The 18,169-nt window shown below is 34.2% G+C and overlaps 1 protein-coding gene and 1 long non-coding RNA gene across 12 annotated transcripts in view; both read right to left on the bottom strand.

Moving 5' to 3' along the window:
• Window positions 1-956: 956 nt before the first annotated feature.
• LOC125051702 lies at window positions 957-4,865 on the bottom strand. Its single transcript, XR_007117335.1, has 4 exons — window positions 4,832-4,865; window positions 3,518-3,682; window positions 2,228-2,354; window positions 957-1,120 (listed from the first exon to the last, which is right to left on the bottom strand). It is a non-coding gene; the product is annotated as an uncharacterized LOC125051702 (long non-coding RNA).
• A 1,604-nt stretch (window positions 4,866-6,469) lies between these two features.
• The window catches only part of LOC125051698 (serine/threonine-protein kinase minibrain), a 107,361-nt gene continuing 95,661 nt past the window's right edge, over window positions 6,470-18,169 (bottom strand). For 5 of the 11 annotated variants that reach the window (XM_047652209.1, XM_047652213.1, XM_047652212.1 and 2 more), the window contains 5 exons: window positions 15,186-15,395; window positions 13,284-13,369; window positions 12,352-12,481; window positions 11,888-12,047; window positions 6,470-9,077 (listed from right to left, as the gene is read on the bottom strand). In XM_047652209.1, the coding sequence (XP_047508165.1) occupies window positions 8,965-9,077; window positions 11,888-12,047; window positions 12,352-12,481; window positions 13,284-13,369; window positions 15,186-15,395 (699 nt within the window). In that variant the 3' untranslated portion in view covers window positions 6,470-8,964. Of the gene's footprint in view, window positions 9,078-9,964; window positions 10,388-10,805; window positions 10,850-11,887; window positions 12,048-12,351; window positions 12,482-13,283; window positions 13,370-15,185; window positions 15,396-18,169 lie in introns of those variants that run through there. The other 6 variants (XR_007117331.1, XR_007117332.1, XM_047652210.1 and 3 more) reach the window with 6 other exon arrangements.

Genomic DNA, 18,169 nt, shown 5'->3' with positions numbered 1-18,169 from the left:
TTAATTAACAGGCATTGATATATAGAAAACCCAAGATGCACAATCAACGTCTAAAAAACGTCCTCAAAAAATGAGCGCAACATTCTAAATTGTGCACTCATTTCAAATAGTCTCGCGTCTAATAAGTGGAGTCGATGTTATTTATTTGTGTTTTTTTTTAAAAATAAATTTATGTACTTTTGAACTTTTTTGTGTGTAGTTTTTGACAAATATATTTACTAACAAATTATTTTTTAATTTAAAGAAAAAACTTTTTAACCGGATTAAAGTTATGTATTATTATAAATTTCCAACTATTTAACATCCAACACCTTTTGTCTTTAGTCACCGTGCCCACGCACGCTGTAAAGCACCCGAAAAGTCGGATAAATTTAAAATTATGTTAAATAGTTGTAAATAAAAAAGTAATGTTCGACTCCACTCAATACCTTGTCCTACCGACCACGGTCGGTCGTAAAATTTTATTGTTTTAAGTACGTATACACTGCGTTGTAATAACAACTTTAAGAAATTCGCGTAAGGTTGATTTTGCAATAATATATGCTTGTAACATATACTGTTATAGACATACTGTTATAGAAAATGACAGAAATAGTGTTTCGGGACACTTTCGAGCGTTACTTTTATTCGAGACTGTGCATCTTGGGTTTTTTATATATCAATGTTAACAGGCTAGGCAATTAATGAAACGTCATCGATCCAAGTCGTTTGCCTAGCCGTTTAATCCACTGGCAGAACATCATTCAGGGAGTTAAACGGCGCGGTCTAGTTAAACGTCTAGGCTGTTAATTGAACGGCTGATTAAGCTAGTTGGCTGCGACATATATATTATATTTTTTTTATGGTATAAACTATTAAGTTTGTTATGTAAGAGCTGGGAACCCTGACACAGGTATATCTTTAGTTAAAAGGGTTTCCAAATCTTACACATTGTTATAGATTTTTGTTAAATGTATAAAAACATTGTTACTAATTTAATGATAATTTATTGCACTAAAATTAAATATAGGTAGTTTTTTTTCTTCAAAATGTTCCCATCAGAGTTCGTGGATTCCGTTGTTATAATTCTTAATTTTCGCATGCGTTTGTAACAACATAATAACTACCAGAATGTCGAGAACTGAAAATTAAATATATATGAGTAAAATAGAAATGTCGTTACATATAATATAAAATGATGCATAGACCAAATAAATAATATAAAAATGTTGAAATCTAATATATAAAATTCTCGTGTCACAATGTTCGTTCCCATACTCCTCCGAAACGGCTCGACCTAATCTTATGAAATTTTTTATGCATATTCAGTAAGTCTGAGAATCGGCTACTATCTATCTTTCAAACTCCTAAGTGATAAGGGGTGTCCACCCCAAGAAAAAACTTTTTTAGACAATTTTTTTTTTTTTTTATGATACATCATACAAAAATACATACAACCCCTAATTTTCACCCCTCTACGATCAACCCCTGTTTTTTAATTATTGTAGATAGGTTTTTTTATAGAACTAAAAAAATGTTTCCTAGAAATAATATGGATGGCAAAACAACGTTTGCCGGTCAGCTAGTAATCTATATAACAAAACAAAATAAATGAATCTAAACAATGTGATAAATCTAGTGTAAGCCTAGTGGCTTCAGCGTGCGACTCGTATCCCTGAGGTCGTAGATTCGGTCCCCGGCTGAGCACCAATAGATTTTCTTTCTATGTGCGCATTTAAATTCCGCTCAAACGGTAAAAACATCGTGAGGAAAACAGCTTGCCTTAGACCTTCAAAGTCGACGGCGTGGGTCAGGCACAGGAGGCAGATGGACAATCGATCATGAATCAGATATATAAATCCGAGGCCCAGACTTAAAATGGCTGTAGCGCCACTGATTTTTTTTTAAACAATGTGTTAAACGTTTCAATCCAGCCTTTCGATTCTGTAACTCACTTTTCGAACTCACACAGCGGTTTTCGCAGCGGCGGTCGCGCTCAAATCAGTCGTGAAGCAGTCATTTTATGATTTGGCATTCTGATAAGGTATTGTAGTTTATTGTTTATCAGAAAAGTGAGTTACAGAATCGCAAGGCTGGTATGGGGCCGTTCGAGAATTACGTAAGCACTATACGGGGAGGGACGGGGGTTGTGTCTTTGATTGATTGTGAATTGCAGTAAATCTGTTTACTTAATACTTGAACGGCCCGTATAATGACTCAAGTAACTTACTGCCTTGAATAAACTTACCAGTTACAAGATACATTGCAATGTACCATACATTCACAGTATAAGCCAAAAATGTAATACCAAGAGCCTTCAGTATTGTTTCTATAATGTAAATAACCACGTATGCTAGTACGAACCACGAGTTTTTCTGAAATAAACAAGTTATATAGTATTAACATGATACAGTTTTTTTTATATATAAAAACTGTGTCCTGCGCACGCCGTAATTATTATTATTTATTTATTTATTCAGATAAAATAATCCATCATTATGTTAGTATAAACTTACGGACTAGTGTTAGTATATTATTATTAAAAAGCTAAACATAAAAACATATAAACCCATGAATCATTCTATGCATACACTCGTCGATCTGAACCGACAAGTGTACGCACAAAATGCTTCATGATAGGCGAAGACAGGTTATCTGCCACAGTCTTCAAGATGCTATTCCGACAGCCCCGCACCCGGCTCAAAAGAGATCTTGTTTTAATTCTAATAATAGCCCAGAAGTCATTTGTACGGGCTTGGGCGAACATCTCCGAAGCACTGCAGAAACGAGGCAGTCCCAAGAGCATCCTAAACGCATTATTGTATTGAACACGCATGGCAGTTAGCGACCTGACAGTACAGTCGACCCATAGACTACTCGTGTAAAAGTTTTGACAAAACGCCTTGAAAAGGGTGATTTTCACTTGTTTACTACAACGAGCAAATCTACGAGCCAACATGTTACCTCTGGCCGCCACTGCCCTGCGCTCCCGTTCTATATCGATATTATCTTTTAGATTTTCAGATAGCATATGCCCAAGATATTTAAATTCCTTCACTCTCTCGATGCCAAGACTATTTAGAGAGATATTATGAAACATCCCCGAGCATATACCATCTCCCCCAAAGACCATGTATTTACATTTATTTACATTGTAAATTAGTTATGTAGAACATTAAATTAATGTAATATTATACAAAAAATTTTTTAATGGATTAATATAAATTATATCGTGTACATTTAAAAATCATCTTCTATAATATACATTTTCGTCATAAAATGAATTCAAAGTGTAAAAAATTGGCTGTTTGGATTTTTTTTTATATCAAGCGAAGTTATTTTAATCGTGTATCGATCTTTCAAAATGGATACATAAACTCAACTCCACCATATATTTTTTTCCATTCCAAGTAGGGATACTTAAAGCAATGATGACGAAAAAGGGAAAGAAACAATGTACTTTTTTGGAGTTTGGCGACCAGATCGGACCTTAAGAAAAGAGTAAACCACTTCTGGTAATGTTGGTAACAATACTTACAGTTTTTACACCGTAGAAGAAACATGAGGAGTGCATTATTTTTAATCCGATAATAGCCCGGAGAAGTAACGGTGAGATCCTGATATTATGGACCACATACATATTTTCATCCGGGTCATTTGTTTTAATTAAAACGATTATAATGGCTAAAGTAATCACAGTGACCTGAAAGTGTAATGTGATTATTACAAACGAATAAGACGTCATCGACACGACGCAGATACTATTTCTTTTTGCAAGAAGTGATAATATTAAAAAAAAACTATATATCATTTGCTTCATAAAAGTAAATTTTTAGACCAATCCCAAAAATACTTCTTTTTTTATTGAACATATGAAATGGGCAGGAGGCTATGTGATATTAAGTGATACCGCTAACCACATTCATGTGCGCACTGACACAGTCCTTGCTAATGCGTTGCCGCCCTTTAAAATATAATAGAATTCCATTATTGACAGCGTAATTTTTAAGCGTTTTCATTCCAGGTATTTCCGAACCGTTACGACTTATTTGAATTCAAGTGCACTGCACTTGCAAGCCATCTAGTGTTGATGATGTCCACAGGCGGCGGTAAGAACTTCACTCTAAATGAACCGCCAGTCTCATAAAATAAATCTAGACATTGCTTTTACTTGCTTTTAAGTGTACCTACTTGGTTACCTATATGAATAAAGATATTTTGAGTATAAGTTTTAAAAAAATGCAGCACCCCCCCCCCCCCCCCTTTTTTTTAAACTGATTACTTCGGGGTATAAAAAAATAGTTTATGACCTATTCCACCGTTTCTCAACCATGTTATGTCGCGACGCGTTTAAGTTGAGTAAAAAGGTCTTGCGGCCCCGTCACTGTAAAATCATAATTTAGTTTTATAACACTACACTATAATTATTCATTCCTTTAACAAAATAATCTTTTGCACCCATGTGTATTTATTATTTTTCAACAAACTGCGACCTCCTTTTAAAAAAAATCTATCCCACGCTTGAGAAACCATGATCTATTTTCATTCATTAAAAAAAATGTTTATTACGGAACATAAGATAGAGGTATCATTTATTCCACGTCATTACATTTGAAAAGGCAACCCTACTCATCGGAAAAAAAGACAGAGGGTGTACGAGAGAAAAGCCGGCGTATATAAGTCTCGGTACTCTTTTAAAATAGCAACAACAAAAAGACAATATACAAATCTACTTTCATATAAATCGGTCAAGCCGTTTTAATTAGAATCTTATATATTTAGACCTTTTCTTTAAGCCCTCCATAATATAACAACGCCACGCCATCAATGCTTTTAACTGTCGTCAACTTACAAGTTGAAAAATCGTCACTATTAATGATACGATCCAAAGAGCAACATTTTCCTTTTCCGCACATTTGATTCCTCGTGATACAAGTAGTCTTCAGACTGATGAACTGGTACGGCCTTCGTAGCTTACTCGCACAAAGTTAATGCTGTTATCTTGGAGACACAGAATAGTTACTATGACGGAAAAAGGAACGATTTAAAGTACTTATTTAAAATTAAAATAAAAAAATTATATGTAAATGAGCAGTTTGTGGGTCTCATCCCTAAAGGTCGTAGGTTCAGTTTATAGACATGTATTTAATCTCAAAAATATTACAATAATCACCACCAATCAACACTTAAACATTTTGTATAGTACTGTACTTTACTTTGGTGAAAGAAATGGAAATATATACCTTAATTAACAGGCATATTGTGTAAATATATAATTTGCTTTTCGTTCATTGTTTATTGCTGTTCAAATGTGATTTTGATTAATTAGTTTTGCGCACTTGCTCGTACGGAAAACATTGTGAAGAAAACCACCATTCCTTAGTCCACAAATACACGGTGTGTGGCCTACTTACCTATTCAGAAAAAAAATGATTACGAAACAGATATCTGAGGCCAAAGACAAGCGCTACCGCCGCGTTTAGATATAGAACTGTGTATGTCTATTTATTCCTCCTTAATATTAAAAACAAAACTTTAACTAAATATTTATTTGCATTTCCGCTACTAAAGATACTGAAGGCTTTAGAATTATAATTAAGAACTCTGAGGCAGCCATCACTTTTCGTAAAAGGTAATAAAAAATACCAGCCCGAACTGAGAGATCCATCAGTGCCTTTCAAACATAAACGCCGATAATTGAATACGTTGATTTTATTAAGCGTACTTAAAATAACAAAATCCAATAAAAATGAGGGTACTCACCAAATAATTATCACTGGTAAAATTTATTTGTAGGATCTTTTCTAAAGAATTCTAATTACGTGTGTACACGATGACAAGCAAAAATATCCTAGTTACAAGTTTACAAATTATAACAATAATGATAACCCAATACGGTTTTATGGCCAATTATGATTTAAATTTGTTTTTTCCTTAAGCCAAAATTTATACATGTTAGCGCCAAATTATTATTATAATATGATGTAGGTATTTACCTTAAATACTTTGTATTACCGCCGCCCATGGACACTCAATGCCAAGCCTCGCAAGGGCGTTGCCGGCCTTTTAAGAATTGGTACGCTCTTTTCTTTAAGGACCTTAAGTCGAATTAGTTTGAAAACACTGCAGCTGGTTACACATAGTGGTGGTGCGCGACAAAAACTGCATTAAAAACTCTCAGTCGCGGAACGATGGACGTCGAGGTGATACGGGTGGAGTTTCATATTCTGCCTCGACGTCTGATGATGAAACTCAGCTGCAGGCATTAATCCGAACGACTCCTCTGAACACTCTCCATGGTAAATGCAAATTGGTTCGGAAATATTTCCTTGGGCAGCTGGTTTCACATAGTGGTGGTGCACGGAAAAAACTGCATTAAAAAACGCTCGTTAAAAAACGTAGTGGAACGACAGTTTAGTTCTACTAAAACTAGACTTCTCACAAAAATCTCATTACATATTATTTTAAATGAAGAAATAAAAATTCACAATCATTGCTATCGTTTATTGATTTAAAATACAAAACTTAGTGACATAAAGCTCTATCCTTTTATTGTTACAGTGCCTGCGAACTGACAATCCGATAGGAAATAAACATATAATTCCGAACACACCACATAATGTCACAAATAAATATTATACATTACAAATTGAAGCGCAAGTATGTAGGGCCTTCCTGTAAATGCTTTCTGGGCCCTAAGCGCGAAAACTCGCCAAAACTCGTATCGACTCCAAATGTGTTATTATGGTCCAGTGTTCGGACCATTCCCGCCAAATCCAATACAAATTTTACGCAGACCATTCTCGAAATTCCCGCGCTCAGGCCCCAGTTCACTTGATCGCTATTTCGTAAAAATAATCGCAGGTTTCCAATCTTATATGCACTTCGACATCGACTTACTTTCTGATATCACATTTTAAAAGCGGCGATTAAAAAATATTCGTGAAAGAAGACAAGAAAATAAGTCAACAACGAGTATCGTAAACTCAAACGTCACGGCCAAGTACAATCAATAAGAAAATAAGTTACATTTGGAAACCCACCTATCATATATCACCCTACTAATGAATATCTTGTTTCCCATACCTATTTCTTATTCCTAACAGTCCTATACCTCATGAAGCAAAAAAGTATTATATTATGATACAGATTAAGAGTCGGATAGATTCAAATCTACAATTAAAACGGAAGTAGCGAAAGGGCGAATACTTTGATGCTTCATGTTCATACAAATTGTGTATTTTAAAATAATCTTTTGGGGGAAGGAGCGTTATAAAAACGGCAACATTCTGCAGCACAAAAAAATCTGCGTAGTTGCAATATCAATTAGCGGCATTCCTCTTAACGTTTCTCAGTCGTCCAACTATAAACAATTGAAAAAAATATAGTTCGCTAATTCACGGTCGTCCAGAGAGATTCCGCTAATCCAAGGCCCGCTACAGACGCGACTATTGAACGGACGCACCAAGTCTTTTATTCGTATGACAGTTGATAAATCAATTAAAATAGTAGTAATTAGTGAGAAGAACTTAAATAAATGATACATATGATTTGAACATTTCGTAAAATTAGTAACTTAGTGTAATGTGCCAACACGGCACCTGATTATGAAATGTGATGGCTAAAAAGTGACTCATAAAATAGCAATAGTGATAGCGATCGCATAATCGCAGTCGCGGGTGTGTAGCGGGCCTCATCCATAAAAGTTCCGGCACAGTAAGGCAGTGATTGAGTTTGCTATACAAAATATCTCCGATACAAATTTACGAGCAGTCTGCGTTGAGGTTAGTCTATTGTAGATTCAAATCCAAAAAGGTTGAACGAGTCAGATTATTTTATTTATTACTCCTAGCTGAAATACCCAAAATTTTTATAATATGTTTCAACATTCCCATAACCTACAAGTACATTTGTGTTTTATAGAATTACCTATACACTATTCATCGGTTTTACATATCTTCAGAATATTCCAATGGGTTAAAAAATAACCTATATTTACGTAACACAATACGCGTGTCAATGTACATAACCTCAAATCTTATGCATTCGAGATTGGAAATAAAACATTATACAATATACAACAACTCTGAAATGCGAGGGCAAAGTTTCAAATTATTTCCGTTTATTTTCCGTCCGAGAGGATCTCAACGAATCGAATCGATGCAAAAAATACCCTTACAAATATAATTTACGTCAATTTGAGATACAAAATGAAATTTCAGTTTGGCCCTTTGGTAGTCAGTCAGTTGCCGACACTTTAAAATATAAAGCTTGCGATTAACTGAATGAAGCTTAACTAGCATAGATGTAACTAAACTATAGATTAACCGGCGTAACTTGCAGTCTGTACCATTAGTCTGTTTCCTAAATATGTACAATATTTATTTTCTACCATATTGCGTCCATGATATGCATTGCGTAACAATAAAAAAACCTAGCTTTCATGCCCTCTGCGTCCGGTCGGTGTAAGTACAATACAATGTAACATCGTCACCGCACTTTAGTCAGACTTATCGCGTTAAATAAAAATATAGAATTATAAATATGGTTTGTTTCAGTCCGAGTGTTGCCACATTGTACTAGTTCGCTAGTCCAACGTCATTTCCTATGATTACGCACTACCGCCGTCCGGCGTGAACCGTGCTCTACGTGGAGCGACTTTAACTTATCCTACACAGCTCACATCCGCTCCGCCTCAACATTAGAGCGTCTGTCTTTATGGAGCAATGAATTAAACTAAGTCAGTTCGCGGCGTCGCGCGACGCACTCGACACCACTCGCCACCACCGGTCGCCACTCGTCACCACTCGTCACCACTCATCGCCACTCGTACACTTGAGCACTGAGAACTTACACGTTCGAGTCACACTTCACATCGCGCAAAGTACGTTAGCGTCTGTTCCTGCGTTTGCGTGTCCGTCTGTCCTCGGTGGGTTCGGGCGTTGGGCACGCGTGGGTCCTTCGCGTGCGACGCCGGGTGTCACGCTAGTGTATGGCGACGGGACTGTGCTGGCACACGGGCTGCAGCATGTCCTCGTCGCGTCGGACGTTCTCCACTTCCATGCGCTCGGCACCGCCCCACAGCCTGGCGCCTCCCACTACCGCACCACATTGCATACGTTACGCATAGTACTGGAGTTATACTTGTACTGGGTCACTTTTCATACGTATGTAGTGGATCGATGTTTAAATTGAGTAACTCCATATATAATTGTAATACCAGAATATAAAAGTTACGATTTTTATACGAATAGTTCATACAAAAAAAATATTGCAAAAACTAAGTGTCATTAGCCAGAGATCTGGCTGGTTCTAGTTTTGAACATTTACTAAATTTTAGTACTAAAACGATTAAGTTAATCCACTACTTACGAGAATTGGTGTCAAAAAGTGCAATCAGTACAAGTATAACTTCAGGTATTCAATTCTAAAAGCAAATCTAAGTGTCTAAATTCTGGGGAATCCTCAACTAATACGACTATTAGTCGCTCGTGTATTCCAAACTTGCGCAAGAACATAAAAGGACATAGATTGCATAGAGAGCGCATAAAGAAAAAATGAAATAGCCATGCACGTGAAACGCAAGGGGCATGCATGACGATGCATTTGAATGATTGTTGGACGTAAAAAACATGTTTCTAATATAAATTTATTAACTATTTTAAATAGAACGTGCCATTTTGCAAGATATTCATTACGTCCAACGTGATAAAAACTTGCAATTCACTTAACGTCTTCATTTTCTCGACTATTTTGTCAAATTTACACTTCAAGAACTGATTTACTCTAGTGATGATTCTAATGTACAATATTATCTTATTTGTATGATAATAGATTATAGAGCAGTTGTATACCGTCGCTGTAGAATGATAACCTCGTTTGTCAAAAAACCTTTTATTTGTTATTCTTAGACTCTTATGTCATTTAACTGGTATAATCATGAAGTAAGCACTTATTTGTGTTATTAATAAATTTACCCTTTTTACCATCCAAAAACACAATAATATTTTAACAAACATTGACGAAATGAATCTTTTTTTCGTTTCCTGTAATTTTTGGTTCTCCGGATATAAGAGCGACATTCTACATTCTACAGCGACGATATGCATATCTAACATATGTATTTGATAAAATAATAATTCAAATATTTGAATAGAGATTTATTTTAATTATTACTTCCAAATAACTACACGTGATGGATAAAAACAACAAATGATTGGGTCTCTTCGTCCATATGACAGAAGTTTGTGTACATAATTTGCACTAAAAAGTGTTAAGTGAATTGCAAGTGGCTGTTAGGGTGCTAGAGTATCGGCGAGTGAGTCAGACCTGTGACAAGTTAGGCGGCGTTAGTGTCGCGAGGGAGCGCCGCCGGACCGCTCTAGTCATCGCGGATCCGACGGACCATCTGCCATCAACAACCACCAGTTATTTCATGGAAATCACCTTGTAATGCGTTATGATTGTTGCGCTTAGGGTTTTTAAGCTTTTAAAATAATTTAGGACGAAAAAATCAAATTATATATAAATTTTAAAAACTTAATGGCTGATTACTGAAACGTGTTATATATAGTCTACCATTAGTATGGCAAGAGACTACTAGACTAAAAGTCTAAGTAAATTTTGAGTCTTTTGTCTGACTTAAGTGTTTGTAGATCTATCTATCTGGTATTCACCAAATGTGTATATTTCAGAACAAGTTCAATTCTCAAGCTAAGATAAATTTGTAGCAATGTTTTTTTAATTTATTCATAGAAACTATCGTATTAAATCTTCACGATACATCTTGACTGAGCATTTAAAAAATCATAACGCAACAATCATAACGCTTCTTGCATATTTTACAAAGCTTTTGTCACACCTTTTTTTTCTGTAAATAAGTTAATACACATACATATACAAGCTTTTTGTGTGACTAGACTTTAATTAGGTAACTTCCATGACGAAGAGCCATTGGGAGCCGCGTACAAATGAAATGATGATGTTAGCACACGACAAGCGTCGGCGATGTTAGACATCTACACAGTAAAGGCTCGATGTCACTGTAAAATTGTAAACAGCGCCATCTAACTCGCCAAATTGTAAACAATTAAACATTTATATGTATAAGAGAAATGGATGAGTGCCACCCCTAAGGGCCCGCATAACATCCTTCTTTTGTTTAATGTCTTTAATGGAGTATAATTTATATAGTATAATTTAATAGCGTGGGTAGTATAACCATTTTTCGGCAACAATACCGCGAGATTGTTATTATTTACAATTTTACAGTGGCATGTAACATTTAAAATAGCTGCATGATAGATGTCGATGATGTATTTAGTTAAACCAAATTTTCAACATTTTGAACCATGAATTAAATTCTTCTAGAAGTATTGACACCCTAACAAATGACACATATTATAAGCCTCTCCCTTCCAAGCCAAATTTGTTTCCCCAGTGATCAAATCTGCGATCTCTTGGCTTATATAAACCATGTGTTCATACTATATTAAATTTATTCGTATGATATTATATCTAACCATGTATATTTTAAATTGTATCTCGTATAAAAGGCAGTTTGAATTTCAATTTAATGAGATTTTAGATTAAAAATGCCATTTACTTTATATTGACAACTTCGATCGAATATAAAATACCAAAAATTATAGTTTTATTTCATTAAATTAAATATATTGTTGCATTAAAAACATTTAGTTGAAATGAAAACGCGTTTTTCATTTTTAAAGTATCACATTTAATTTTTGAAGCGTTTAATGAACACATAATCTATTTTTAATTGTCTATTTTTAATTGTATAAACACTGCACTATTGCATTTATAATTTACCTTACTGTAATTTGAAATCTAGCGTTAAATAATTTGAAACCTTACAGTTGTCAATATAAAGTCGGAAATCAAAAAGCACCTTTACCGTGTTGGTGGTGCGACTGCGACTGCGACTGCGCCTGCGCCTGTTGCGTGTTGGTGGATTCGTCTGCGGTGCGCTTGAAGAAGTTGTGTTGCAGGGCGTAGTAGGGTGTCACGCGCTGTTTGGGGTCGTATTCCAGCATACGGAGTATCAAGTCCTAGAATTTATTTAATATGCTTAAACGGATAATATATAAAATTCATTACACTATCTCAGTTAAATCGCTTTAAGTAAATATTGTGATTTTTTTGTAAATTTAAGTATATTAAAAGCTAACGGTTTTGATTCGGTCATTAAATCGACCTTTAGAGCCATCTACTTTTTGAACACGAGCTAAGCCAAAAAGTATTGTACCATGATTGAAAACCACAATTTATTTGGCTTCAATTACTAAGACACATGACAAAATATACGCAAAGTATCTCTATCTCTCTAGTTAAGATATGGTAATTGAGGTATACCTTAAACTTGAGGTAATCCGAGACCGAATGTCCAGGCTCCCCACGGCGTCTCGCTGCCGGACCACCTCCTTCCACGCCCAGTATATCGTGAAGCCGTCTAGTTCCCGCCGCGCGGTACTTTCTATAACCACTGAGGAAAAAAATTGATATTTATTAAGGGATGCGGACCAATGTTAAACGTGCAAAGAAGAGGTTGAATTGAGTGGATTACCCACAGATAAAGTAAGGTATATATCAAATCTCGCGGCACTTGCCTTCTATCCCTATCTAGTTATAATTAAAAAAATATCTAGACAGAAAACAGGCATCGCGGGTAGTTTAAAATAAAAACATCGGACGTATGTTAACGTAAGTTGAATGTCAGCAATGTATGTAATATCAATTCTATTTATTATAATCTGTATTTTCTAAATAATGTTATTTTGTTAGTAAGCCTGCAACGCAAGTTGTTGAATTTTTTGTAGTGAAACTTCTTTAGGCGCATGAGGGTATTTTTACGGAAGGATGTGCAGCGTTTTTGTCGAAGAAAAGGGAGGGGGCGATTGAGAGAGAGAGAGAGTGAGAAGGGCGAATTACCTTATAGAAATTCAATTTTTAAAATTAAAATTTCGTAAAGAGAATTTATGAAAAATAATTTATTGAACTCTCAAATGACGAATTATAAATTAAAATGCCACATGTTTCAATTTGTATTATCAAAGATTAAAAAAAATATATATTATTTGTATTTATTTTAATCCCTCTAAGTCTCGGAAATCTAAAGTTTTAAATTTGTATAAATAAATGAACACGAGTTAAAAATTAGTTTGCCAAAGAAGTTTCACTTCTGACATGTGTACTTTGTACGCACGAACTATTTTTATAGGTAAGAACGCTAAAACACAAAGGTTAGCGCCTAGATTTAATCAAGTAATGATGAACGAATTTCTTACCCATCCTTACTCGCTACTTTCTTCAGGACGTAACCGCCACCCTCAGACGCCGGTAATTTGTCGAAGAACTTTCTAGTTTTGTGTGCCTGAAATATTAATTCAATCGTTAATTACTAGCTTCCAGTTCGGGGCCGATCATTATCATTAAATTGTGTAGACAAACTTCAGTGTTACCATCTTAAAATATCGAAGGACCTTCTGTTAAATAAAGTAATACCTCCTAATAAAGTAGTGATATTCGCAATCGTCTAAAGAGAAACTTACAATAACAAAACATTCAAGGCAATTTTTTTCGGCATTCTTAAACTGTTTGCGATTAAAAGGTTCGCTTTTAAGCCGGTAGAGAACCAAAAAAACAAGTCGTAGTCGTAAAGAGATGAATAAACAATATTTCAAACACTAAAGACCTATTAAACATTTGTTTCTTTCTGCCAAATCGTGTTTATCCTGTCAGGTACTTTAGTTAAAACGGTGCAATCATACTGATTTGTTTTTGATAAGGGGAATTATCTCGTCATAGTCGTAGAATAGTGACGGATCTAACAAATAGTAAACTTTACAGGGCAGCCATTTCAAAATAATATAACCATGTTAGTTTTTTTGTCATAACTTTTTTAATTCATATTCTCTTATTATGAAAATTGGCATACAAGCTAACAAAAGGGTTTGTTTTGAAACAAAATAAAAATAATAACATTAAATTACACAGATTTCTAGAAGAATCATATGGTTCTATAAGCATCTATCAAATCCGTCACTTTACCGACTGATTAATTTGGTTGTTTTTTTTAATGTAGCCGTAATTAGCCAATGCAGTATCCAAATATGATAAAAAGTGGATTTTGTATTTTTTCAAATCCGACATTGTTCTACGATCATGACGATCTGATCACAAAAATAAAAATATCAGACAAAAACATCGTTAATGAATATCGGTTTCGTTTTAAAATACAAGTCAACAATTAGGCATAGAGACCTTAGACATAGATTAATGAACAAGAAACTACAACTTAAGAAATAATAATAGTATTCAGTTACCGGATAATTTAACAAGTGGGCAAGGTTTTGTGAAGCGAACCAACAATAATTATAGAGCGAAGTGAACAATATCAATAACTAATAACGAAACACTAAACTAGGTCAGACAACCACAATAACACAATAAGGGCAATTAAACGGTGTTTAGACAGTCCCAACTTTGACAATTAACATAAATATTCAACTGTTACTCGATCGTGTGGAACATCTTGTATAGAAATAGTCTTGATACTTGAAAGATATACTGTGGCTGATTTTTTTTTACATACGAGTTTAGCATGGTTATTTATAGAATTGATACTTTGAATACACATGAATAGAATTCATCTTAGAACTCAACTATTTGCTTAGATTATTCGCCTTCGAATTTTTAAAAGGTAATGAAATTAAATTTATTAATTTGTATGAAATTTTAAATAATTGTGGCTCTATTCTATTCCTAGTGACTTCCTAGCTAGGAGAACTTTCTATGATTTTTTTTATATTTTTAATATTTGATGTAGTATTTAGTTTTTATTGCATTTGATTTATCTACCTACTTTTAAATTTCAGCTTACTTATACGCAAATAAGTTGTAGTGGGGTTGTTGTGGAGTATTTCGGATGACTTGTTTGAAAAAAGATGGGACATTGATATGTTATACAAATTATAATATACATATTTTTAAGACAAGTAGATGATCAGTTGTTCTCCTTCACCGACGAGTTTTAAATGCGCACATAAAAAATCCATTGGAGTATAGCCGTGATGACCTCAGCGTTGGACGCACCAGAATGCTTATTATAATATTTAGGTTTAAATTTCCTTCCTAAATGGTTAAGGTTTTGTTTGGAACAAAAAAAATCCTAGCAACGGAAACTATACCTGATCCAACAAATGATCCGGCGGCATTCCAAGAACTTCGACAATCTTGTTCATCTGGTCCAGCTCGTTGGCGCCACTGAACAGTGGTTCTCCTGTGTGCATCTCCACCAATATACATCCAAGAGACCACATATCTATGGCCAGGTCGTAGGGGATGCCCAACAATACTTCCGGCGACCGGTAGAATCTCGATTGGATGTATTGGTATATCTGAAAATAATTAATTGTTTATGGTATCTGATAACGAATCGAAGATTGCTCCGGTAGTATATTAAAGCGAAACTTGAGTTCGCTTGGATTCCAAATTTGGCTTTTGGAAGCTTCGCCCAAACGTCAAGTAATATTATATTAGAAAGAAATAAAGTCTCTAAGCTCTTTTAAAAATTCCTTTCAAATTATCTCTCATTTATTCACTCTAATACGTAGATTAAGTTAATTATTGCCCTTGATTCAACTTTATCACAAATTGATAACGATTGCATAACAAATATCGTCTTATCGTAGGCTGTTATCATTTTGGTAAAACCACTTTAAACCGGATCTTTTTGTTAGTTTGTTTGAGTTTGGTATTTAAATTCCAAATGATGCAATATTATGGTCTAAGATCCCGCTGCAGGATTGGTGCGCTCATCGACTATTTGTTTAAAACCAAATTTTTATGTTTATTTATAATTAAGAGAATATATATGTACTAGGGTGCCTATCAAAATTTGGCCGCAAATATTTTTAATTAAATTATTTTTAATTGATTTTTGGTAAAAAATTTCGTTCATTTATTATTTAAATAAAATAACGTCTACATCACGGTAATTAATATGAAGATTCTAAAAAATCACGGGTGCCGTTGCGCATCTGGCCGCACCTCTTTGCAGCCAGGTGTAAACAGGTATGATTTCGATAAATTTATACGTTTATAACCTATTTTTATGAATTATATGTCAAATTGAAGCTAATTTTTTTCTATTAATTATCATATAAAGTTGCTTAATTAAATCTGGCCGCAAATAAGGGCTACTGGCTGTTAAAGGTAATAAATATTTAAGGTAGAGTGAAAGAGAGTTAGCGCGTAACATCATTTGTCAGACGAGGACAGCGATTGTCGGCTAAGCGACGCTTTTAAGCCATTGCGCATGCGTCGAACGTTAGTGTTCTCAACCACCGGGGAGTAATAGAGACGACTTATAAAAAATATGTATTAAAAAATTAATATTGATTTGATATAATATCGACGGTCTAGTTAGCAATTTGTTGAACATTTTGATGAAGCAATAATCCAATTACAAATTATTTGAATGATTCAAACTTAAATATTATATCTCTATTAGATATTAATGATATTAAATGGTTTTTTAAAATGATAATAAATTTTGAAGTTTATATTTTTTTTTACGACGAAACAATAACATTACCGAGCACATTTGGAATGATACATTATTAAAGTCGAGTACATTGCTTTTTTCGGTACACAAAAAACACGACTTCATCTTTATCAATTTTATTTTACATTAATTAATATAATAATTTTTAGATGCACAAATAAAATAACAATGTAAATATAAAACGTTGTTTATTACGAACTCCAAAACAGCGTGGTTTTATATGTTAGAATAAAAATGTTGCATCTATCATCAGTAGAACCTCTATAAGTCGAACATCAAGGAAGACGCCAAAAAATATGTACCAAAATGGCTTGTAGGGACTCGGTGATTATTTCGATTAACAGAGGGTCAAGATTTCAAGTAATGGAGGTTTTGGTGTTTTAAGGGAAGGGAACAAAACATTTTTTCGAGATTTGGAGGTTTTTGACTTATCGAGGTTCGACTTAACGAGCTTCTACTGTATTCAGTTTGAGAACACTGACATTCGACGCATGCGCAATGGCTTAAAAGCGTCGCTTAGCCGACAATCGCTGTCCTCGTCTGACAAATGATGTTACGCGCTAACTCTCTTTCACTCTACCTTAAATATTTATTATCTTTAACAGCCAGTAGCCCTTATTTGCGGCCAGATTTAATTAAGCAACTTTATATGATAATTAATAGAAAAAAATTAGCTTTAATTTGACATATAATTCATAAAAATAGGTTATAAACGTATAAATTTATCGAAATCATACCTGTTTACACCTGGCTGCGAAGAGGTGCGGCCAGGTGCGCAACGGCACCCGTGGTTTTTTAGAATCTTCATATTAATTACCGTGATGTAGACGTTATTTTATTTAAATAATACATGAACGAAATTTTTTACCAAAAATCAATTAAAAATAATTTAATTAAAAATATTTGCGGCCAAATTTTGATAGGCACCCTAGTACATATATATTCTCTTAATTATAAATAAACATAAAAATTTGGTTTTAAACAAATAGTCGATGAGCGCACCAATCCTGCAGCGGGATCTCGTACTATTAGTTCACATTATTTTAATGTAAATACACTTGTTTTAATTTTTAAGCGTTTTGTTATTCAGTCAACATTACTGTTAAAATAATTGTGAATTTAAACGCATTTAAATTAGTAATTTATTTGCTTATTATCGGTCATTTTGCGATAGACAACATTATGAAAATTATAACCGGACATTGTTTTTTTTCTAAAGAACCTTCAAAATCAAAACATTTAGAATCATAGATAAACTATTGAAACGATATCATTATTAGTCTGTATCGTATGAGAACCGTGGTGGGATACAAGGTCGCTAAATTACCCTTCAACAACAGTGTTGCCAACACAATAAATTTTGTGTGGCTACGTCATTATAGATTAATAATCTTGATACTTTATGAAATGTCAATGCGTAATAAGAATTATATTATTGTATTAATTTCATCGGATCTCTTCCCGCTGACTTTATAACGTTAATACACTAAATCACGTGTTGCTCAGATTTCATTGAGAATGTCTCGGGTTATCAGAAACTGCGCGTCAATTGCTTTGTCTAAACCGACTGGGGAATAATTCTCACTGTTTATATAAACAATACAA

Source organism: Pieris napi, chromosome 8 (genome assembly GCF_905475465.1).
Source record: "Pieris napi chromosome 8, ilPieNapi1.2, whole genome shotgun sequence".
Classification (NCBI taxonomy): Eukaryota; Metazoa; Arthropoda; class Insecta; order Lepidoptera; family Pieridae; genus Pieris; species Pieris napi.
This window is presented reverse-complemented; position numbering and strand designations above follow the sequence as displayed.